Source organism: Thermobia domestica, chromosome 12 (assembly GCF_964235325.1).
Source record: "Thermobia domestica chromosome 12, izTheDome1.hap1.1, whole genome shotgun sequence".
Taxonomy (NCBI): Eukaryota; Metazoa; Arthropoda; class Insecta; order Zygentoma; family Lepismatidae; genus Thermobia; species Thermobia domestica.
In genome coordinates this window covers 22,512,343-22,537,845 of record NC_137465.1, presented here as the reverse complement: position 1 = coordinate 22,537,845, position 25,503 = coordinate 22,512,343, and the positions used below count along the sequence as shown (strand labels likewise).

Here is a 25,503-nt window from a genome sequence, read left to right as displayed (position 1 = left end):
TTTCTTATCCAGAGGATTGGTTAGAAGTTTGGAGCGTAGCACCTATAGCTAATGCAAAAGCACGTGCTAATGCAAAAAGCAAAACTCCGGAGAAAAGCGATCCTACATGGGCTGCCTTATGTTTTGATTACAACATCGGCGCTATTAGAATACCTGATGATGAACTGTTCCTAATTTGTGAAGTTGCAGATTCTTCACACACTCTGCAATATAATTTTATTCTTACATATAATATGACTGTAGACGAACAATTTCTTATTTTATGGGTGCGCTGTCTCTTTTGACAATATATACCCAGTAAAATCACCCATTGCAAAACACAATGCACAACTATCCTGAAGTGGTCACTTCTAGAGCGGAGGAAAAACTCAAAGTTATCATATATTACAACACAACAAAATCACACGTTCACACTAACAATCATATGGCTCGCTGTTAGATTACAAAACAATGAACAAAATGGCCTATGACAGTATTTTACATAACTGATGGACTCAACACTTATGGTATTGTGTCATCAAAGCGTAATTTCAAAAGAGAAACTGACATTAAAAAAGTTTGAAATGCCGTAAATTCTTCATTTCGTGTGGTTAGCAGTTCGCCAACGTTGAGAAAAAATCACGGAGAATGGAAGCTTCCCTGCATACTGAAGAGGAACAGTCTAAGAAATTCTCTCCAGCAAAGAGGGAGCACAAAACAAGAACTTTCTGCCGCAAATGCAAGCTACATGAATGTACTGACATGTAACATTTTCGAAGTGTAACACTCCGACTTTGATAAAATTTGGCAGGTAGATATTACACATGAAATAAACGAATACGTGTTTTTTCTTTTCTGGGGAAAACTGTTTTAAGGGTAAAAGCCTCCACCCAAAATCTGGAGAAATTTGAGGTCCGAAAGACAAGAAGTTAGCCGGAGTGAATGAAATTGTGCACAGATATTATAAACGTTAAATGATGGAATATGTGTTTCGTATTTTCCTGGGAAAAATGGTTGGGTGGGGCACAGACCCCTTCAAACCTTTGATCTCGAAATATCAAAAGCACTCATAACAGTACGTCAAAAATGCCTACTGGACATGGAGAATTGCAACGAAACTATGTTTACATTTCATCACGACTTATCAAAGTGCTAATTAATGTAGTGAAAAGTGCCTAAAAAGACATGGAGAATTGTAAAACAATTACTTGTGACTAATTAATTTTTAAATTTTGTTACGCAGAAATGAGTTTTCTTCTTGCAAATTTCAATATTATACTTCTGAATAGTGTTTTACTTCATAATAAAACCTCCCTTTTGCAAAAATAAAAAATAAATAAATAAATAAATAATAATAATAATAATAATAATAATAATAATAATAATAAATAAGCATAATAAATAAATAAAAAGGTTTGTATTTAGTTTTATGTCCCATGGTTTTGCCAGGTAGGCTAAAGAAGACTTAAATTTACTGATTATAGTGGAATCCGAACCACTTTGGTCATTCAATGCTCTCCCACCAGGAATCGAATCTTGAACCTCATACGCCAAAGGCTTGCGTTCTTGCCACTAGACCAGCGAGGAGGAATAAAACAAACATATATAGGAATATGTAAATTAAACTCACAACCAGACGTGGCTAGTGAGGGAAGTCGTAAGCCAAAGCGTTCCAGACAAGTCACACGAACACGAAGTACATACTGCAGCACTCGGGATTAGCGAATTTTTACAGGGAGAATGAGAAAATCCGATTTCTATGGAATGGTGGACGGATTTGTTTTCCTTCTCTCTGACAAGGGTCAGAAGTGATGGATTACTTACAGCAAATCGTACCAGAAGAAACTGAAGAATTCCTAATTTATTTTGATCAACATTACGCATCAGGTAGTATCTGGAGTATGCGACTTTCATCTTACGGTGATCTTACAATTCAATTTCTTTGCTAGCCTCTTTTGTTTCCCCGCAACATACCCGTTCATATAGCAAAATTACAGAAAGAGACACGAACGAGTAAATTGATAGAAGCTTCGAATTTGAAATTCCAAAAGGTCGAACCTGTCCATCCTTCCTTGTGGATGGACATTACAAAAGGATGAGACCATGGTTTCAACTGCATCGAACAAGAGCAGCGATATGAATTACCGAAGAAGAGGGTAAAATGGAAGACGACTAGCCTTCAAAGGAGCTTGTTCAACTTAGTGATGGATTATTCTCAAAGAAACACCATACTCGTTCAATAACTGATTGGAATTCATTACTGCATAAAGCTGTAACTTTAGGGTATAATGTGTGCAATAAGGTTCGTAGAGCGATTAACTTATTGGTTCGTAAAGCAACGTTCTTTTTATTATAGAACGTTACGTTGTTTTTCAGTGCTTGTAGTGTATGATATCAATTGCTTAACTATATAGATTTATATTACGCATAAAGCTGTGAAATATGTATCAGACTTAATGCGGATAGCTTGTTAGATTTTTTTCTGAAACTGTGTAATACCATATGATAATATTTTTTTCTTTTTTAGTATCAAACCCGATGTTGTTATATAGACAGAGTTACCATATGACAGATTTTTACCGGGACAGTCCTGGTTTGGAAGCTCTTGAAATGAAATGAAATCTTTGGATTTTACATCCCACGATTAAGGAGATACGAGTAGGATAGAGGAGACGATGATTGTGAGAATGAATGAAATGGTGTAATGAAGAAAGTGAGGGAAAACGAGAGAACTCCGAGTTTATCCATGCACGCAGCGTCTGACTACCACAAAGCCCATTTGACGCAAGATGGGATAAAACCAGGGATCCTATGAACCAAATGTGAGTGTTTCTACCACTGAACCACCGTGACCTCCATGAAGACTCTTATCCCGGTGTTTCGCCAGTCTACATTTTGTCCCGGTTCTCAGTCGTGAGAATATGTTCACCGTTTTTTGTATGCCTTATCCTCATTGCGGTATTCTAGATTACGTCTGTTTTACATAGTTTTCACATTAAAAGCTACATATGTAACCTTAGTTTATAGTACATTTAAATATTGTAGAGCATTGCATACCACGGAGTACAGTTACATACATGCATACACACACACACACACACACACATATATATATATATATATACATATATATATATATATATATATATATATATATATATATATATATATATATATATATATAACTACGTTTCTGCGTTTCACCCTTTCGCCCGGAGGTTATAATTCATTGAAGCGTCATAATCAGTGCTATTGGCTGGTCTCTCTGTCTCTCTCTCGCTCTCTCTCTCTCCCTCTTCATAACAGTTTTACTTAGTGGACGCTAAGTACACGGAACATGGATGTAAGAAAATTACAGGAATCAACGACCTGTGGAAAGAGTGGTAAAATGAACTGGACATCCCTGATTGTGAGATAAAATCAATATAAAATTCCTTCTGTGAGCCAGAAACACTGGGCGCTAAGTCTACGGGCGCTACATGCACGGAACCATATAAATAGAAAGTTCATACGTGAAGAAGAAGAAGTTAGTGGAAGATCGTGTAGCATGGAAGGTTCTCAGCTGCGGCAAGTGACCTGCCAATAAAGGCACAATACCTATGATGATGATGATGACATATATATAAACACAAGGTTGAAGATGACTTAGAGTTTTATAATTGAGGTTTTTGATTTTGGAAATTAGGGAGCTTTTTCTTCATATTGTTATTTTATGTTATCAGTAAGGCTTTTAAAGAGTTTCAATGCGTCAGAACTTGTTTCTTTGCTTCCTCTGTGAATAATATTAAATAATAATAATAATAATAATAATAATAATAATAATAATAAGAAGAAGAAGAAGAACCCTTCGCTATACACGAAATAATATGAGTTATAAGTAACCGTAGTCCAATTACGGACCTTGTGTAGGGTTCCTTCGCTTTTCTCAAGTACAATTTAAGAAACACAATGGTTCGGTTCCTTTCCTCAGTGAACCACAAAACAGCACTCAAACAACGTCAACGAACACATCTCCCGCTGGGAAAAATCCGTCCGTGAATGCTTGTACCACGTTGAGTTATGTCTTTCAAAATCGTCAAGAAGTGGCTGTGATGTTTAGCGATTATTTTTCTTTTCTTTAGTCGTTTTCTTTTAAAACCTTTTTCTTTTACTTTCTCATAACTCAGAAATAGTGAACATATTTGCTGCGAAACTGAAGCAATATAAAACACCTGGCATAAGCGTCTATCCTGAACACGGATTGAATACTATAGCAATAGAATAATAAACACTATATAAATAGTAACTATTGACTGTAGCAAAATGTACTGTAATAAACACACTCTTCAATTTGGATAAACACAAAGTCTATTGTGTAATAGAGATCGAATAACATTAACAATAGAATAATAATGCGTCTAAAATCGCACTGTCCACTGTAATTGCGGATTGTTGTACCTAGGTAATTAAAACCACCAAAAACTATTGTTGTAATGTTCTAGAAGCAAATGAAAGCAAAAATCATTATAAAACTTTAACATAAGTGAACGTCATTTTAAGCAGTATAACAATCACTACCCATGTGTCAAAGGGATACTGCAATACAATGTCGGCTCTTGAGAAGATTCAAATTGGTAACAGATAAACTTTAATATTTAGCACAACAAGGTACGATAAAATTTTTAGACAGGTGTATACAAGAATTAGTATTCTTCGAGATACTCCAGTTTCGTCAAACATTTTCATTTCACTAATTGTCTCATCATGATTCACTGGATTCAGTCATTCTCTCAGTTATGCCAAAGGGTGTAATTGTGAGCGTTAAACTGCAAAGAATAATTAGTATTCACTTAAGTTATAGTATAAATAATTAAATGCTTAGCAAAGGGACTTTTCTCAATAGCCAGGCACCGTAGCTAAATCTATTATTAAACGTTAAAAACAAGACGAAACAGAGACTAAGCTCTGGAGATGGATACAATGCGCACATGAGAAAAGCCAGCTGCTAAAGAAGACACCTAACGAGAAATACGTGAACTACGTGCGCATGTATGATGTAAAACCACCAACTAACTGAAACCAAATTATTACGAACCAGAGCTAAACTAGCGCCAATAAAAGTTAACTTAGATAATTAAAGTAAATACCTAAGATCTAATTCAATATAAGTGAGGACAAAAACAGCGGCACTTATTACATGTGAGCAACCCAAAATTAGCACAGTACAGATGCGCGTATGGTATAAGGGGAGGAGGGATTCAAAACACACCGAAATATTTTAGACCTTCCATGGCGTCCAAATAAAATAATGTCTGATATTGACTATAGGTGAATTCAAAAAGAAATGGAATAATAGAAAGCCTGTTGTTTATGTTTCTATTACAGCATGATTAAAAGTTGGAATATCTAAATTTTAAATTAAATTCAATAAATATGTGTAATAATAAATGTGTTTTTCATTGCTTTTCCGCTTGATAGATTCTCCTTGATATCGAAAATGATATTATATTTTGACTGAAGAGCAAAGTTTGAGAGCCAGAGCTAATTATGTGAGGTATGATTTTCCGGTCGTTTTCCATTTTAACGTATGCGGACTGCTGAGTGTGGTTTCCTGTTTTGTTGGCTTCTGATAACAAAAGCAATGTGAAAAGCTGGATACTTGACATGCGAGGTTAATAATGTCTGATATTGACTATATGTTAAGTCAACAAGAAATGGATTAATAGAGAGCCTGTAGTTATATTTTCATTAGAGCATGATTAAAAATTGGAATATTTAAATTTTAAATTAAATTGAATAAATATGTGTAAAAATAAATGTTTTTCATTGCTTTTCCGCTTGATTGATTCTCCTTGATACCGAAACTGATTTTATATTTTGACTGAAGAGCAAAATTTGAGAGCCAGAGCTAATTATGTGAGGTATGACTTTCCGGTCGTTTTCCATTTTAACGTATGCGGACTGCTGAGTGTGGTTTTCTGTTTTGTTGGCTTCTGATAACAAAAGCAATGTGAAAAGCTGGATATTTAACATGCGAGGTTAATAATGTCTGATATTGACTATATGTGAAGTCAACAAGAAACGGAATAATAGAAAGCCTGTAGTTATGTTTTCATTAGAGCATGATTAAAAATTGGAATATTTAAATTTTAAATTAAATTGAATAAATGTGTGTAAAAATAAATGTGTTTTTCATTGCTTTTCCGCTTGATTTATTCTCCTTGATACCGAAACTGATTTTATATTTTGACTGAAGAGCAAAATTTGAGAGCCAGAGCTAATTATGTGAGGTATGGTTTTCCGGTCGTTTTCCATTTTAACGTATGCGGACTGCTGAGTGTGGTTTCCTGTTTTGTTGGCTTCTGATAACAAAAGCAACGTGAAAAGCTGGATACTTAGCATGCGAGGTTAATAATGTCTGATATTGACTATATGTGAGGTCAATAAGAAATGGATTAATGGAACGCCTGTAGTTATGTTTTCATTAGAGCATGATTAAAAATTGGAATATTTAAATTTTAAATTCAATTCAATAAATATGTGTAAAGATAAATGTGTTTTTCATTACTTTTCCACTTGACTGATTCTACTTGATACCGAAAATGATATTATATTTTGACTAAAGAGCAAAATTTGAGAGCCAGAGCTAATTATGTGAGGTGTGATTTTCCGGTCGTTTTCCATTTTAACGTATGCGGACTGCTGAGTGTGGTTTCCTGTTTTGTTGGCTTCTGATAACAAAAGCAATGTGAAAAGCTGGATACTTAACATGCGAGGTTAATAATGTCTGATATTGACTATATGTGAAGTCAACAATAAACGGAATAATAGAAAGCCTGTAGTTATGTTTTCATTAGAGCATGATTAAAAATTGGAATATTTAAATTTTAAATTAAATTGAATAAATGTGTGTAACAATAAATGTGTTTTTCTCTGCTTTTCCACTTGATTGATTCTCCTTGATACCGAAACTGATTTTATATTTGGACTGAAGAGGAAAATTTGAGAGCCAGAGCTAATTATGTGAGGTACAATTTTTCGGTCGTTTTTCATTATAACGTATGCGGACTGCTGAGTGTGGTTTCCTGTTTTGTTGGCTTCTGATAAAACCAATGTGAAAAGCTGGATACTTGGCATGCGAGGTTAATAATATCTGTTATTGACTATACGTGAAGTCAACAAGAAATGAAATAATAGAAAGATTAATATTTTTTATATATTAGACATATTTTTGGATAATATAGAAAATGATTAAAATATAAATTAGTAATTTAGAATTGGTATTGAGTACTAGAAATTGTTGGAGTATGTAGTTTTTATTGTATGGTGTGTTTGCTATCATCAGGATTGATAATAAACTTATTAAAATAAGTATTAAACATTATTACGAATGGGATGTTTCAGATTTGAGTATTTAGTTTTTGATCACTGCCACCCTGCTTTTATTTTCAAAAAAAATGTTTGTAACTTCCCTCCGGTGTTTCAACTCGGGAGTGAACTGACGCTTTCAATACTTACAATGCCGTAGAATGGACTGATCAATTGACATAAGTGATAAATGGACTGCAACTAACTGAAACAAAACTTTTTGAATATGAGTGAGAAATGTTTATTAAATATCCAATGGATATTAAAAAGTGTCAATGTTTAATGAAATAAAAGTTTGAGAAAACGTAAGTTTTAAGGTCAAATTTTTGTGATTTTAGGGTCATTTTACAGGAATTTTAGTGTCATTTTATAGGTCACTTTTTAAAAATTTTTAGGTGAACAAGATCCGGGCCCTGTTTATCACCTATAGGATGTTTGTCTCATACACTTTTCTTTAACAGTTAGTTGTTTTGGAGAAGTAATAGGAATGGCATGTTGACGTTCACGGTGAGTTAGTATAAAGAATTTATTCACAATGTGGAGACATCTATTTTTATATATTCATAAATCACTTAGTGATTGACGGTTCTTCTTTTCTTTTTAACCTAAAGATCCTTGTTCTCCAGATTACTTTTCAGTGTGCCACATGACAATAATCTACTTAGCACAGATAAAGTTCATGGTGTCCTCCAGCAATATTTGCTTAAAATATATTTTTGTCCGTTTTGCGTGTAAATATTGAGTCCAATCAATATAAGAAAAAGCTATAATGCAGAACACACAGATTTAGTTGAGCTAGGTACCCACGAAGTAGCGCAAATGCTATGTTGTGGAGTCACGGAGGTGCAGCTTCAGTGTCTGTCCATAAGAGAAGGGCAGCAGTTACTCTACATTTCGTCATAAGCTATAAAAAAACGAGACAGCCATCCGGGAATACTGGCTTTTGGCCTAGCCTGATGTTTAAGTTGATGGAGCTCAGGTTTTTTGGAAAATTGCAAAAATGTAGAAATGTCATGAATATTGAAACATTCTTCTAAACAAACTCTTTCTTACGTTAACGCATTAGATCTGAGAATCTAGAAATGCAAAAATTATAGATCATACAGCGATGGAATATTTCATCTTTTCTCTTTATTTTCGTTTATTTATTTAATTTTGGAAGAATGTGTGCTGATTGACTATACGTGTCCATGCAGAAATTCATGATATATCTCTGAGTATTCATTTTCTGTATCCTCAGCAATCAACTCTGATGTGCGCTCTTTCACTTTAAATTTTCTTGTACAAAAGTGCCGACCATCACGTCCTAGGAGGACAGTAGAAACGATGAATACTATCTAACTGAGTCTAGGCAGGGACGCATGAAGTTGACGCACGGTAACACGAGGTACGTCTGTAGCTAGCAGGCACAACGATGTTAGGTATACGCGTAATCGTGGATTGTAAAAAATCCGTCATTTTACAAACAAAATATATCTTTTTTTTGTTTGTTTAATTCCTTATACTGAGCTGTGCACTTGCTATCTCCATATTGCACATTCGTTTTAAGAGGTCTTATGCAGAACACAAATCATCCTGCGCTAGGTGGACACTGAAAAGCACAAAAGCTATGTAAGTGAGTCAGCGCAGTACTAATCGGGGCGTTCCACAAGGAAGCGCGGGGTTTATCCGTAGGGAGCGGGTGTGTCAGCGATGCTTGGTATAAGCGTAAACTAGGATTGTGGAAAACCACTGCTTTCACGATACAAAGATATCATTTTGTTAAAATAATTTGCTCGTTATTTTCATCACACGTCATATAGTTCTTTATAATTGTACCACTATTTACCTTATAGTACAGTACGTTCATACCAGATTCGACTTTTATTAAGGTCCCGGGTTCGATCCCAGCCCCCGCCAAGTGAACTTGTGGTGGACAAACACCGTGCTCGTGGGTTTTTTCGGGGTTGTCCTGTTTCCTCCCACTTTCTTCATCTCACCATTTAACTCATTTCTCATAATCACCGTATCCTTTAGCGTAACCGGCATAAACGTGGGACATAAAACTAAAAGATTTCATTTCATTTTTTTAATTTTATTAATACATTTTCACGTAATTCTGCATCTCACAGGTGAGAGCACAAAAGAATATTCAATACTTGCAGATTGCCATACTAAAGTATTATTACTAAGTTCTGTAAATTTTTCAATTATATGGATCCGTATAATTAATCTGCTCCAAACTACGGACGGCAATATTGGAAGTGCATTCCGTATTGGATAAAATTAATAAGTAAAATGTTAAAGAGACATATATGGAGAAAAAAGCAGGCGCACTGTACTTTACTTACTATATTCATTTATAGTATTTTTAAAAGCTATATTCAGCCTTTTTAATCCACTACGTTGTATCAATTTATGAGTTCAATGAGATGTTGTTGTAAAGTCTTTCTGTAAATATAAAAATAAATCGAAGGATGTTTCTTTACAATGTGCTACTTTTGTGATGGGATTTTGTGTATAATGGTGTTTCCTTGGGGTCAGCCTAGTAATTGCATATCTTCGAAATTTTGGCGCATGGGTCCTTTTTTCTGTACAGTCCGTCGCTCGCCAATATATATATATATATATATATATATATATATATATATATATATATATATATTTTAATTCAAAAGAAAGTTTGCTGCTGGTAGTTTTGTTGTACAGTCTGCAAAAACTCACCAAACCCACTCAATCTTGTGAAATGCCTCTGCATCAAAAACTTCACTGGCACTCTCGCTAAATTTTTCCAAATTTAGGGGTTTGACATCTTCAGATATATTTTCTCGCCATTTTTGTCGTAAGACAACATGCACATCGCTATCGGATAAGAATACCAACAGAACATTAAGGAGCACATTGTAATACAAGAGGAAGTACGGCAATTTATAAAAAAAATAATAATAATAATGATAAAAATTTACAATATTTTAATCACTTTTTGAGGAAGAAATTTGTTACGAGATCTACGTGTATAACCAGGTTAATTAACCTTTCAGTTGCTTTATTTATATCGTAGCATTCTATTTGAATCTAGCATTCCTTGTTCTGAGGTGTGTAAGACTACCAAGCCAATCTAAACCCTGGATAACACAGGATACATATAAAGAAGATCTGAAAGCAGCAAAAAAATGTACAATGATACAATATCTATTGAAGCTTTCCTGGCACTAATTGTGAACTGGTCTTCGCGGGATAGCAGCCAGATGAATACTTTTATATCTTGCGACGTTTCGAAAGCTGACATCGGCCACATCTTCAGGCGAATATGATGGTGCAATGGAGTGTATAGAATAAAGTCATAGTTATGTATGTATTATTTTATCTAAGTTTTTTTCTATACCATATATGTAATTATTTTGTGATTTTGACAACTGTATGCGTGCTCGAGAATACTCTCATTTGTATGCAAAACAGGCAAATAAATAAATAAATATACTCATATATGTATGATTCGACTCTTCTGATTGGTGGTTGTAGTGGCGGCTTCTGATTGGTGCTTGAAATGGCGGGATATGATCGGTGTCCATGTTTTACTCAGTTGGAATCCTGTGTCTCAGTTAAGGTTCGTTTTTTCTTGTATGATTGCAACGGCTTCTTTTATCCTCCTGTTCCAAACTCTTGAGCATTTTGCTATTATTTCGGCATCTGTGAACAAAATGCCATGTTGCTGTTTGATGCTATGTTCAGCCAGTCCAGATTTTTCTGGTTGGTTTAATCTGATGTAACTGTTGTGTTCTTTGCATCTAGCTTCAATGGTTCGTTCTGTTTGTCCAAAAAAGGACGTACCACATTCACATAGAATGCGGTAAACTCCAGGAGTTCGGAGACCCAGGTCGTCTTTGGTTGATCGTATTAAGTGTTTTGTTTTTGCTGGAGGCTTGTGTATTGTCCTGATGTTGTATCTGGCAAATAGTCTGCTGAGCTTTCCAGAAATGTTCCCGGTGTATGGGAGACAGATTGTGTTCTTCCGTTCTTCATTAACAGTTTCTTCTGCACTTTTGTCCTTGTTGTCAGCGTCGTTCGTTCTGGTCCTTTGCAGGGCCATATTTATCGTCATCTGTGTAAAAGTCTTGTATAGCGTGTAAATATTTTAATTGAAAGTATCTAATTAGACTGTGAAATCAACCAGGTTATCAGGAATATGAATAGATAAAAATCTCTCCTAAAATGTGAACATAATTAAACTTAGTAACAAAAAATTAAATCAGATTTACTTCGCAACTAAAGTACCGTATTTAAAAACGTTTTAAAAGATTCTACTTTAAAAACAGTTTCCTTTTGATTAATCCGTTCGAATTTATCATTATATAGTTTAGGAAATTCATAAAGAGCTAAGCATTTTCTACAATACAGGAAAAAATAATAAGAATGGTTGCAATATAACCAAAAGATCACTGTAAACCAATATTTAGAAAACGTCGTATACTTCCACTTCACTGTTTCTCTATCTTAAATTTATTCATATTTGTAAAGGACATGTAGAGAGTGACCTTACGCAATTAGAACAACAACATTGATGATACAAAATACAAACGAAAGTTTTCTATTGTGGAACATAGAACTGCATTATATGAAAAAGGTGTAAATACGAGGGGATAACACATTAGAATAGAAACTCCCCAAAATATACTGACTCAGGACTCAAGTCAGTAAATTAAAAAAAAAGAGCTCAATTTTTTACTTAAACATTTAAAAGATCAGAATTTCACATGATATCAATTACATCAGGGTAGGACATTCGGAAGGAGGTCGAGACGAGAACGTATCAGCCGACCCTCGTATATATATATATATATATATATATATATATATATATATATATATATATATATATGATAAGCACACTTCAGATGCATTGTAATACAGTACTGAATATGTAAAGAAAAGAACGAACACAAATACAATACACTTGAAATCACCTAGTATCTAAATTACGGTCTACAAAAACAAGTGACATTACATTTTGTAACCCAGTTCGTCGAGAAGTAAAAGTGACAAAATGTGAATCATGGCCATGAAGTAAGAAACGTAACAGTTGCAAAACAAACAGCAACCAAAAGCAAAACACACCCTTTCAAAAGCATGTGTATGATAGAGAGATGTCTTATACAATTCATTCTAATAAATAACCGAACAATAGTAGGTTACCTTTTATTTTTGTTGTACGCAGAAAAAACTACATATTGTGGTTTATGATTGAACCAAGATCTTCTCATGTAGCGGAATACTAAATATTCAGTTTCCCTACTGAATAAAACGAAGAGGATACCAGCATTTCATTACCATCCTCCTTCTGTTTTCTTCATCTGTACACAACATCATGATTATATGGTTGTGCTCGCGAAAAAATAAGTCACATGTATAATCAAAAGAACCAGTTTTTTTAATATGGTATTACTTAACTTTGACAAACAAAGGTTTTCGTAACAAAGTTTCTGGAATTTCTAATGTAAACTTTACATCACATCCCGCCATATGTCCTGTTAACTCCCTCCAGCTTACAAAATACTCGTTCGGTGACGTTTAGCTAAATTAGGTTGATTTATATTATTTTGTTTGGTTTACCATGTTATAAATATTTGCTGCGGGGCTTAACAGAACTTAACTCTCACATATCATTACGGGTGGCTAAGGGTGAGTGCTCAGTATAAAGTCGCTGTTTCGATTCCTGGAGGAATACTTGTGCAGATTTATTGTGCGGATCCATGCATAAATACATTGCATATATACTACTTATTTAGTAAATCGACTCTGTGTATATTTGACAATAATTTCTTGGGTGTGGACTTGCATTTGCATGTACAGACGTTCTTTGTGGGACTCAAGTGTACGTACGCAGTTGTGCCAAAAAACTAACAAATTTGTGCTAGGACCCCACTAAAAAGCACTTATTCTATCTAACTGAGTCAAGGCAGAAGCGCACAAGAGGGCCTGCCAGGTAGCGAGGGTGTGCGTCACTAAGGAGCAGGAGCGTCGGAAAAGATAGATATAAATATATACAGTCATAGCACAAAACACTGAATATGACTTAACTTATTTACCTTACGTGTTACGTAATGTACGTTAATAAAGATGGTGTACGTAATATCCCCTTATGTTTCCATTGCTGTAAATTTGTGCTCCAAAGTAATCATGTGGATTCCTTACTAACAGTTCTATAGTTGATTACTGAGGAGTTAACACTTCGACATCAGATTCTTCGCGTTTTATATTATGGTTACTAGGCACGGTATGAACAACATCGTGCATAACAGTTTCGAGTTTTGTTAATGTATTTTAATATAGATACATCTCAAAGGTAAGGACACGTGTTTTGATTATTTATAACTAACCAATTAAAATATTACAAATTTGTTCTGTAAATTTTGCATATCCGTAGATCCGTATAGTAAATGTGCACCAAAGCCGGATTCGTGCATTGCGGTGGTTCGAATTCCAACATAAACTCTATATGTTCATCCTATGTAACCCCGGTGCTCGAAATAACACTTAACTGACCAGTAATTTTGCTATATAACCATCTTGTATTTTCGCTGCTACTGCAGAGCAGGTATGGTTTTAGGGAACAACAAAATCTGTCGTGGTTAATGTGTATTCCCAATATTTTTGCAGTACTACTTTTCACCACCAATATATTGAAATTGCCGTCGGGAAAACCTGAAATCGTAATGCTGCAGAATTGAAGAATAAAGTTTCATCCTTGGAAATCGAAATTATAATAATCCTTTCTCAGTTTCTATAGTGGTATTAGCTTCTTGTAATAATAATAATAATAATAATAATAATAATAATAATAATAATAATAAAACGAAATTCGAAGTCCTTACAATCTTCAGGAAGTTAAGCTGAACAGGGATTTCATGCTTGAAAATATTCGTTTTTTTCTCTTGTAATTAAGTATGGTTTGATTTTCACTGCCAATTCTGATATTTCACCTTCAATAAATATATATGAACCACAAAATGACTTTCGCCTTCCTTGTTTTAGTGACTAACGCATGTGTCCATGGCACACATCGTCCCGTATTCTATTCTCGCTGGGAGAACAAAAAATAGTATCAAAATCGTTCATTTTTATTCTTCTCCTTTAGCCAAGGTCAATAATTGTTGAACGTTAAGGCAAAAATGTGTGTTTTCACTTCACAGACCGGTCTATTTTCGGAGGAAACGACTAAACAATCCAAATTTTTACTTAAAATTGTTACCTTAAACTACATGTATTTAAGATTGAAGTGCTTTTTCAACTCACCGCCATATAGATGTATGGTGATCATATCTTAAGTGCATAATTTATTACATCGCTTCTGATGCTTGAGATGAGTATTTCAGTCAGTGTAGATACGTATCAGTTTAATGGAAAATCATATTCAGAAATTAGAAACGTATAATTGAAGCAATGCGCATATTTTAACTTGTGTTTTTTTCACTCTTCTCTCTCTTAGCGGAAATAGTATACTTATAAATCATCAAACTGAATGTTCACTTCTTTTTATGTATTTCACCAAAAATTGAACCGAAGTAATCCGCACGAAAACAAGAACCTATCAATTTACACATGATCGGGTCATTTGTTTCCAGCTGAAACGAAAAGTTTCCAACTTCACTGGAATATAAAAGCTCACGAGGTAAAATATGTTACAATATATCTGTCTCCGTTTATAAGACAAAAACAATCTTGGCATATATCTATTATTTAGTAATTTACGAAATTTCCAAAGAGAACGTTTTCTCTGTGAATTTCTTACGCCATCCACAGAAAACTCATCACATTGCATGGCTTTTTTAAATCTCACAATCATGTTCCTAGGCTAAGATCCACGCACACAATGTTTGTTCATCACAAGGTCCACTTGGCTATAGGCGAAATAGAACCAGGTACCCCACGCACTAAATGTGAGCGCTTTATCATATGGCCATTGCGAACTAGGTATCCACCTTCCTAGTATGGAAGTGTCCAAGCAAATAGCACTGATCATTTGTCACATTGTTACAACCGGTATACTACATCTTGACCATTGAGGAAAGAAGTTTTATTAATATCAGGGAGTTCTAGCGTGGTTCTTTGATCACCTTCATTATCATAAATATTCTGCCATTAAAAACAGGTCACATACTGCAACTGAGAAGCTTCCATTCTCCACGGTCTTCTGCTAGCCTGTCCGTCTTCACATACGACTTTTCTGTTTTGATGTCAATTAATTATATACTCCTTTGCCCCCTCCCTCTCTTTCCTGTCAACGTACCCTCTGGCACGTCCCTCATGATACAGTTCCCTTTTAGCCAATGTCCCAAACGGTTTCTCTTCCTCTTCTTAATAATATTTAAAAGTTATTTTCCCCAACCATTTCTAAGATCCCGTCATTCGTTTTCTGCTCGACCCAGCTAGTTCCCACAATTCTTCTCCATACCCACATTTCGAAAGGCTGTAATCGTTTTCATCATTTACACACATGCATTACTTTACCACGTATTTTTACTATACGCAAGAGACCACATCTGACCAATAACTCGTATTTCCAGTACTTGGGAACTATTAAGTAGCTACTGTAAGCTACCGCACCTCCTCGAGAATAATGTCAGGAAGGTCTGAAAATATTGTCATATCAAAGTTATCCTTACAGTAATATTTTAACTAAGGCATTTGTGCTGTATCCTCGGGGCACACGAAATTCGAAGTAAGCTAAAATGTTACATTTGGTTAGATTGCATTATGTTAGGGGGGGCGCGGTGGCTCAGTGGTAGAGCGATCACCTCTGGTGCTTGGTGTCCCGGGTTCGATCCCAGCCCCCGCCAAGTGAACTTTGTGGTGGACAAACACCGCGCTCTTGGGTTTTCTCGGGGTTCTCCCGTTTCCTCCCACTTTATTCATTCCACCATTTCGCTCATCTCATCATCACCGTCTCCTTTAGCCTAACCGGCATAACCGTGGGACGCAAAACTTAAAGATTTCATTTTTTTTTTTTTTTGCATTATGTTAGCTTGAGTTACAAGTCAGTTACCTTTAACATAGCAACATGAAACATTTTATAATTTGTAGTATAAAATTACTATTTCCTACAAATAAGGCGTTCGGGTGTATCGCATAAAATGTGCAGTTCAAAAGGAACAAACTAACATGTATTAAATGGCTACTTAAAAAAACAAATGCTATCAAACTCAGAGAGGGTACGTAAAGTTGATGAGTTTTGGTGATAGCGCATCCGAAGTGAGCAGGTAAGCGAGCGTACACGCGTAAACGAGGGTAATAAAATCCAGGGTTGTTTTGTTTAAAACAAATTATTAAAACTTAGTTTAAACAATTGATTTTGTTTGAAGCAAATTTTATATATGTTTTAAAGACGTGTATATTTAAGGCTTGTTTTAAGCATATGTTTATTTTGTTTTTGTAAAAAAAAACTGCCAAAAATGAAATTTAATATAATGTGCTCCTTGTTTAGAAGGCTATGTACTTTCCACGTGAATGTTTTGATTTCTCGTTGCAGCAGCAGGTGGATGTGACCTACAATTTATTTTGGCTCTTTCTTCCTTTGTTTTTATCGTTTATTGTATTGTTTAAAAGCTTATCAAATAAATACCGAGAAGGTGTTGTTGCCGAAGATTCAACTACTTGTAGAAATGATCAGCGGCGCAAATCTGTCTTCAATATTGGGGGGAGCGGATAAAAACCATTTTTTTAGTGATGTTTAAAATGTTTATTAAGTTGAAAAACAGTGCTGTAAAGGACCAGGTGTTTAGAGCTGTTTTCAACATTGGGATGCAGTCATCCATCAATGTTGTCACTGCTAGAAGATGATAGAGGTGGGCTTATTCTGAGAGGCATCAATTTCATCTGACTTTCCTTTGTAGCAATCTGACACAAATCATTACATTTGTCCCCAAAAAACACATCTCAAATCGGATTATTGGGAGACATTTCCCCTCTGTTCTAAGATTGGAAAGGACATGTCCTTTTCATCGCCCCCGTATTTGCGCCAGTGGAAATGATATTAAACAATGAGTAAAAAATTATCTTCGAAACAAGTTTTTGAGTTCTATTCAGTAAACAAAACAGTTCAATGCTAAATTTCAGTTCTGAAATTAAATATATCACGCATTTGTTGATACAGTGCATGTTGGTATTCAGTCTTCGTACAATTTGGAATCGTTTAACATGAGTTTTACTACGAAAAAAAGGACATCATATTGAGAAAATCAAAGAAACTAATTTTATGCGTTTTGAAAAAACTTGGGTTGCACGATAAATGTGGCTCCAACTTAAGAATTAAAAAAGAAAAAAAAAAAGATACGTGGCATCCAGAGCACAAAGATCCAAGTCCATTTTCAAAAAGGTTAATTTTTGCTCAGCAACTTTGTATTTTCGTAACAAACAGTCTGAAATAAATTAAACAAAAACCACGTGCAAGCTTAAATGTGAGCTAGAGTTCCATAAAACAACCGCTAGGCAAGGGTGTTTATGGAACGGGAGATCAGAAGGGCTAACGTTCATCTTCCTGCGCTTAAATTTGAGATATTAACATTATATTGTGTACTTTGTAGCGTGGGAAAAATTAACAAGTCAAGCTCCAAATGTAATAGTCAGCGATGCATAATTACGTTACGTAAACTCAGGGGGTGTAAAAGAGAATGCACTGAAGGAAAACGTCATACCTTCACAACTACAATCCGAAACGTGAGAAAGACAAACTACGTGACAAGCTACAATCTAGAGCTTTATACGACTGCCGCTAGAGAGGTGCGTCGTTTAAAGGTCATCTGCCCTCCTACCCTGAAATTCAGATTTAGAGCCTAAGAAAGCTTTTGCTGAGAAAAGGCGTACAGAGCAAATTTGAAGACCTTATACCGATTAAATACTGAGTTTGAGCAGTTAAAATTCATTTCCATTCTCGAAATTGGGCCTAAGCAGCTTTTCAGTTTCGATCATATGTATTTTCAGTGAGAGGACCTTATATTTATTCTGTTGGACTTTGCTTATGAAAAGATTTCTAAATCTGCCTTACTTCGCCCAAAATCTGAAATTCAGGGTTGGGTGGGGAAAGATTCCTTTCTGCCGCCACTAAATCCCTTTAAGTGTGCCCCCTCGAACGGCGGGGAGCTTCCCTGTTAAGCAGTTGCTCCCCTGCCCTCCGCAAATTACAGACCTGACAACTTGAAGTGTGCTTCAAACATTACTTTTCGGAAATTAGTTATTTTAAAATGATTATATTACAGGCTGTCTGGAAATACTTTAATTATACTGGAATTTAATTTTAATACTGGAAATTATTGGAATTTTGATCCACATACTGGAAAATCGTTGAATTGGTAATTTGTCAACAATACATTTTTGTAATTGTTAATAGTCTTAAAAACAAATTTTGTATCCATTGAGGTTGTAAATTTTTCCAAAGGAAGAGTTGTACACATTTTGTAATTAAACATTTAAAGCAGTGGGTGAAGAGCTATGAGGAAAGTTGGGAGACCCTTTTAAAAATGTTTAAAAAATCATTGTATTTCCAAAAAATCAAGGTTAACTGATTTATTAAAAATAAAATATTCTTTTGATGATCAAACAATTGCAAACTTGAAATCATCAAGAGTGTGATTATTAATAAAGAACTTTAAAGAATCATCGTATTAGTACTGCAATTTTGCTGATACTTATCTGAATATACTGGAAATAAGCTGGAATTTTGAAAATGAAACTCAGAAGACTCCCTGTATTAGCATTAGTGTCCTGAAATACCAATCAAATTTTGCAACTAAAATTTCACCCACCTCCAGGTGACCAATCCAGTAAAAATTATGTACACATGCGTACAATTCCGATAACCCAATATAATTATTTGAGACAAATGCCGCAGGAAATGCCATACTAAATCCAATAGCCATTCGAAAGGCAGTCTACAAACTACTGGTGTTACACAAATTAAATTAGGTAAAATAAGAAAAACGGTGCCTTATCAGTAATAGCTAACAATAATAGAATGTCGGCATTTTGAATCGATACGGACATTGAAAAGTCCTTTACAAAATCGTTTTTGTCACGAAAACGATATTTGATATATTCAGGTGCATTATCATTAGTGGACTACGAAAATATTTAATGTTCTTTTTTAGAAAATTATATGAAATCCAATATGGCCAACAAAAATTCAAAAAAAGAACTATATAAAAGCCATTATAGTAAAACGATTTGATTTCTGGTATCAATGTTCGACTAATTGGTATATTCAATTTCATCGGCGCAATTCTATCCTCAGCATTGACAGGGGGACATTTAAAAGCAATGCTGTGGAATATGAGGGAAGCAGTTGTCTTCAACATTGGGAGGCGGGCAGATTTGAGGTTCATTCTGCGGGGAGGATAAGAAACATTACGATAGATGAATCTGATTTCTGAGGTGAACGTGTTGCGTGTTATATATTAGGCGATGTAGATGAAGCACACCCATTTCCTCAGAATTTCTGCCCGTATGTATAGCTGAGACAATTTTCCAGTATGTGGACAGGGACATATCGTTCTCTTTGATTTATTGCGATCTTTGTCTAAGTAGCAGGAGCAAAGTTAATACTGACTGATATGATCTAAATACGCCAGACGCGATGTTTAGATTGAAATATTAAAGAATACAATTTCTTTTTAAAAATGAAACAAGCTAAGAGACGTCAATTTCACCTCACTTTCCTTTGTGGCAGTTGGACACAAGTTGTCACATTTCTCCCCAAAAAGCACTTTTCAAATCGGATTATTGGGCTGCACACTCCCCCGATTCCAAGATGTGGATACATATCTCCCTCAACCCGGGATTTCCGCCAGTGTACTCGATGAAACTGTAATACTTGTTGCAAGTAGAGAGTAAAAACTATTAACATATAAGTTATTACACGATTTTCAAATATATGTTTGCAAGATCATGTCTCAAACTGTTCATACTGTTTTCAACATATTTGTTTTCGTATGTGTATTTAAACTTTTTTTCAACCATGATAAAAACAGATTGGTTTAGCCCATGACACGAGTTTTAGTATAGCTTTGTCATGTTTTCATACTAGTAATGCTCCAGTTTTAAAGATAAAATACAGCTTCAGTGCACTGTGCGAAAATACATCGCCGTAGTGTCCACCCAGCAGGGGAGGTTAGTAGGTTATAATTCTATAAAACTCAAACATGATATTTTACAACCTTCTCACTCCCTGTCCCACAACTAAATCATAACGAGTGTATCTCTCCGTCCAATGGTCCCTTCCACCACCACATGCAGTGCCGCTTACATCATCAAAAATAGGGAAAACAAACATCATCTTTCATCTGACTTCACTCATTCCTCATCAGAAATCAAAATAAATTATCCAATTAACGCGGTAAATTTCCTTTCGTCTGGCGATACAGCAGTTATCCCTTAATTAAATTTAAAGAGTTTACGGAATGGATGTCAGTGTGGCAATTCCATTCGTTAATAACCTGTGTTTTATTGTTCCCTCTCCCACCTAGTTTTAGTCGAATACATGCTATTTAAGTGTTACTAGTGCAAAATCATTACAAGTGCTTTACAACGGACAAAATAAGTGAATGCATGGAAGATAAGTGTTATATATACTAATATCCACCGAAGAGGTATTTCTACACAGTGTACAGAAGTTGTATTTTATGTATACATGCTGAGGGTTACTAATATAAAACCATGACAAGTGCTATTGTAACTCGTATCATAGCCAAAACCAACTTATTTTCACTCCCGTGTCTACGCGTGTACCCACCATCGCTGACACATTTGGTTGCTTCGGATGCACTCCCACTAGCTTTGGCCTGCTAAGGAAGTTACAATTATTTCAAGTGATATAACCAAACTTAAAAATACGAACATATAGTAACAAAGTTGAGTAAACTTATAATACTTAGAACTGTTTCTTATATGAAAATCATGGATACTATAGACATGACTGGATACTGTGTTGTCGTCCAGTGTAAATCCTGCATAAAAGGATAAAAATTATTAGTCAACTAATTTTTGATTTTAAATGGTTACTTGTAGAGATGTTTTCACATTTAAATAGTTTACAAACCTTCAGTACTAAATGCGAATCCAAATTTACTTAAGAGCCCTTGTACCTATGACCGGCCAGGTTCGATTTCCCATGTTCGGGCTGTTAATTTTTATATCCAAAACGGATTCAGTGGTTAGTAAGAACAAGTACATATCTCTGCAGGTTGCAGTGGTTAGAACAATAGTTAAATATAGCTCTTAATCAAATCATAAACCAAGATGAACTTATACAGAGGTCGCTTTCGTACCTACCTACCACCCCTGACGCGTCAATCGGTGAGGCACACAGAGTACGTATGAATACCAACACAAAATACTAAAAATTCCTGTAATAATTTATGTAAGAAACGTGGAATAACTGAAAACAAAATAAATGCATAGGATAAATTTTACTTGATCAATAGGTAATTTACATTTCACACTTACTTACGTGTATCCTTTACTAGTATACTTTTATTCATACATCTATTTCAATATATATTCAGAACCTACCATCCCATTTAATATATAATAAATTTTTTTAAAAAGGACGAAGAATTGATTTAAAATGGTATTATATCTTATTGCCGGCTTATATTAAGATTGGTGATGCATGACCACTTAGCAGACGTTAGTTCACTGAACACTTCACCACTTTTGACATTGATTATGGGGGATTTTGTGATGGATTTAGTCTAATTCCGTAGAAGAGAAATTCCTTTTAGTTTTGTCTTCCTATTCCAACGATGAATTTAAGACTCACTTCAAGTTGCACCTCCTCATTGTAGAATTTACGGTGAAGTTACTTGATAGGGTAAAGGCACCAGTGGTCGGACAGTTAAGGGATTTTTTTACTTTAAGTTCTTCAGGTTTCGTTTTCGTACATGACAGTAAGACTCACATTGTTGAATCTAATTCTTTGCACATTTCTGAACAAAAATAAGCAATTTTAACGCAAACTGTGGTACATATTCTTGTGTTATGATTTTTTTTTTCGGAAAAATAGTCATTTTCACCGGTGGTCGGACAATCAGAGCGAGAGATCGGACAGGTGCGTTCCAGTGGTCGGACACGTTTCAAAAGTAATAGGAAAAGACTGTATCCTTAAAAATAATGCGAAAATATTTTATTTGTTAGAAAAGAAGTGATTACACTTGTATAAAAAAAGAACTAATATTTTTTTTTTGCTTGTTAGATATAGGCCTAAGCCATCTTTAGTTATAAGTATTGAGACTAGAATACAACACAACAATGCTTGTTACACATGCTCACAAATAGGCCCTAAATTCAATAAAGATAACATAAATATTTTTTCAGACTATAGTGAAATTATTCAACACGAGAACAAAATATTTAATAGGCCTAAATTTTAAAGTTAACTAACAACTTTAACTTTTCAAGTCCTTGTGGTGAATGTTGAACTTGTACCAGACTCGTCCATAACGTTCAGGAGTGTACAACCTTCCCACTACGTCTTCAGGAGAAAATGGATATTCATCGGGTTCTTGAGGATGTCCGTAGATATACCCACAATACCTTTTGGTCATGACAGGCCTAAGAAATGACCCTTCATATTTACCATTCCCTTATTTACTCGGTCCAAGAACTTGTCCTATCCAAAATCTCTTGTCACCAGCACCATCATCAAAAGCTACAACTAACCACATGTCTTTCTTTAATATTTCTGTTTTGTTGATGGGTTTAAGGTTAGGGAATGAACGTCCAAATTTCCATATTTTTGTTTGGATTTCTGGTTAAAATTCGGTTTCATAATCGTAGATACTTTCATCAGAGGATTCTTCTTTTGGTAGGCTCCGCTTTTTAATTTTCCTTATTTGTTCTAAGCTCTTCTTACCTTTTCTCAGATTTCCTTCGGGCGTGTGAATTTCAGATGATTGCAGATGTTCTGCCTTCTTCACTTTATGATTCCGTTCTTTCTTTTCTCCAGTGTCTTTCTTTTGAATATACTCTCTCCACTTCGCTGATGATATGGCACTTGGTACTTTATCGCTCAGCCCTCTTCTTTTTATTGTTTCTATAGGTTTGGGATAGTAGAGATGTGTCTTAAAAGGAGAAGGAATGTTGGAAGAAGTGCTTGGTGATGACACATAATTTGACAACGATTTTTCTTCCACAGTATTTGATGTACAATCAGGAAATGGGATGTCAGATGAAGTTGGTGGATTTAAATTAGATCTCTGGGGATGTATGTTGTCTGGAGATGTAACGTTAGAATTGTCGTTATTACAATTGAAAAATGTTTCAGGCGTCAATGTAACATTTATGGATGTGCTTGGAATAATACCAGAACTATGAGAATGCTGATCAGTTTCGGGTGAATTAGAGGAAATATGCTTAAAAAGTGCAGCTGACGTAGTGTTTGGCAGGCAGATATCTACGTCAGTAATTGTGTGGAGTTCATCTACTAAGCAAACATCCTGAGCAATCGTTTCTTCCGATGTACAAGAAACTTCAGACAAGGGTACTGATGAACAGACAGGGTTTTCGATAACTTGTACTGTAGAAGTCTCTTCCGGAATTATCCTATCATTCACATTTGAATTTTCTTCTGTGGGCACGTTTCAAAAGTAATAGGAAAAGACTGTATCCTTAAAAATAATGCGAAAATATTTTATTTGTTAGAAAAGAAATGATTACACTTGTATAAAAAAAGAACTAATAATTCTTTTTTTTTTGCTTGTTAGATATAGGCCTAAGCCATCTTTAGTTATAAGTATTCAGACTAGAATACAACACAACAATGTTTGTTACACATGTTCACAAATAGGCCTTAAATCCAATACATTCCAGAACATATTCCAGACAATTTCAGAACATATTGTATAGTTACTTGATAAATTTAGCTCTTGTGGAAAAATTTCTGTATCTAAAAGAACTTCCATATCAACACTATCACCTATACTCAATTTGTTAGAAACAGATGGTTGTGGACCTTTACCACCACGATTAGGACATAACTTAGCTTTCTCTTTTTTCAACACACTAAGTACTTTGTCTGTATCCACACCTTGTACACTAAGCTCAGTTTTTAAAGCAGCAACAACTTTTTCTGCTACATCTATCTCATAGATGTTAAGGTCATGAGTTTTGGATGTTGTATTTATTCTCTCTAGCTGATTCTGAACACACTTGCTATAATCAATAGCGTCCGGATTTAAAGGGCACAATCCACACTTTCGAAAACCACTTCTAATTGAATCAGGTATACTTTCATTCTCCAACACTTTTTTCAGTAAGGGACAGAACTGGGATTTGGTTAGAACCTTATTCAAGTTCTCTTCTTCATTTAACCACGCGCGAACTGTCTGCTTCCATTGTGACTTCAGAGGCTTAAATACACTGACGTCAGCAGGTTGCATGAGATGTGTTGTGTTAGCAGGTAGAGCATATAAAATGATACCATGATTGGAACAAAACTCACTCAATTTTAAAGTCATGTGGGATTTGTGACCATCAACAAATAAAATAACTGGCTTTTTCACCTTTTGATCATCTGTCCACTTGTTTACGCCATTAGCAACGTACTTATAAAAAAGATCGCTTTTCATCCATCCACTATCACTTCTTCCAAGAAACCACTCTTCTGGCATACTGTCCACAATGTCCCGTGGCGCTCTAATAAAAGGGAAGACAACCATAGGATACAGTGTTTTGCCACTGGCTGAGAACACCAACAACATTGTGATATTGTCTTTCTCGTTCCCTAGTTTCACATCATATACATTTTTCCAGCCGCGTGGAGCTATAACCTTGCCTGTTTCTGGACATAATGCAAAGCTCGTTTCGTCTCCATTCAAAATACGATCTGGATCTTCCAGAATTTCTTCTACACCTAATTCTCTTAGATACCCTTCCAGTTCCCTAAACCACTTCCTGATATATTCCTCAGTAAGTCTTGCACGTCCTTTTGATAGACTTTCCGGTTCTCTTAAAACCAACTGGGGTGTCTTCGCATGAAAGATTTATACCATTTCTTACCTGGACGTCCATCTTTAAATGGTGTTTGTCTTTTATCACTTTTTATAATTTGAGCAACAGAATCAAGCAATTCATGTGTCTTCCTTGGAAATCCCATTTTTGCTAAGTCTTCTAGCCACTTAACAAGCTTTAGTTCCTCTTCCTGTGTTAGAA

At 35.1% G+C, this 25,503-nt stretch overlaps 2 protein-coding genes across 3 annotated transcripts in view; one reads left to right on the top strand and one right to left on the bottom strand.

The window, feature by feature from the left end:
* Positions 1-7,110: 7,110 nt before the first annotated feature.
* The window catches only part of LOC145666363 (uncharacterized), a 67,313-nt gene continuing 48,920 nt past the window's right edge, over positions 7,111-25,503 (top strand). The window contains exon 1 of one of the 2 annotated variants that reach the window (XM_081733523.1): positions 7,111-7,631. The gene's annotated coding sequence lies outside the window, so the exon portion shown is untranslated. Of the gene's footprint in view, positions 7,632-7,669; positions 7,834-25,503 lie in introns of those variants that run through there. The other variant, XM_081733524.1, reaches the window with a different exon arrangement.
* On the bottom strand, positions 23,106-25,217 carry LOC145665896 (uncharacterized; the record flags this gene model as incomplete). The annotated part of the gene is made up of 2 exons (XM_081733002.1): positions 23,106-23,920; positions 24,203-25,217. Coding segments are annotated over 2 exons (1,830 nt in total), but the record flags the coding sequence as incomplete, so codon positions are not given.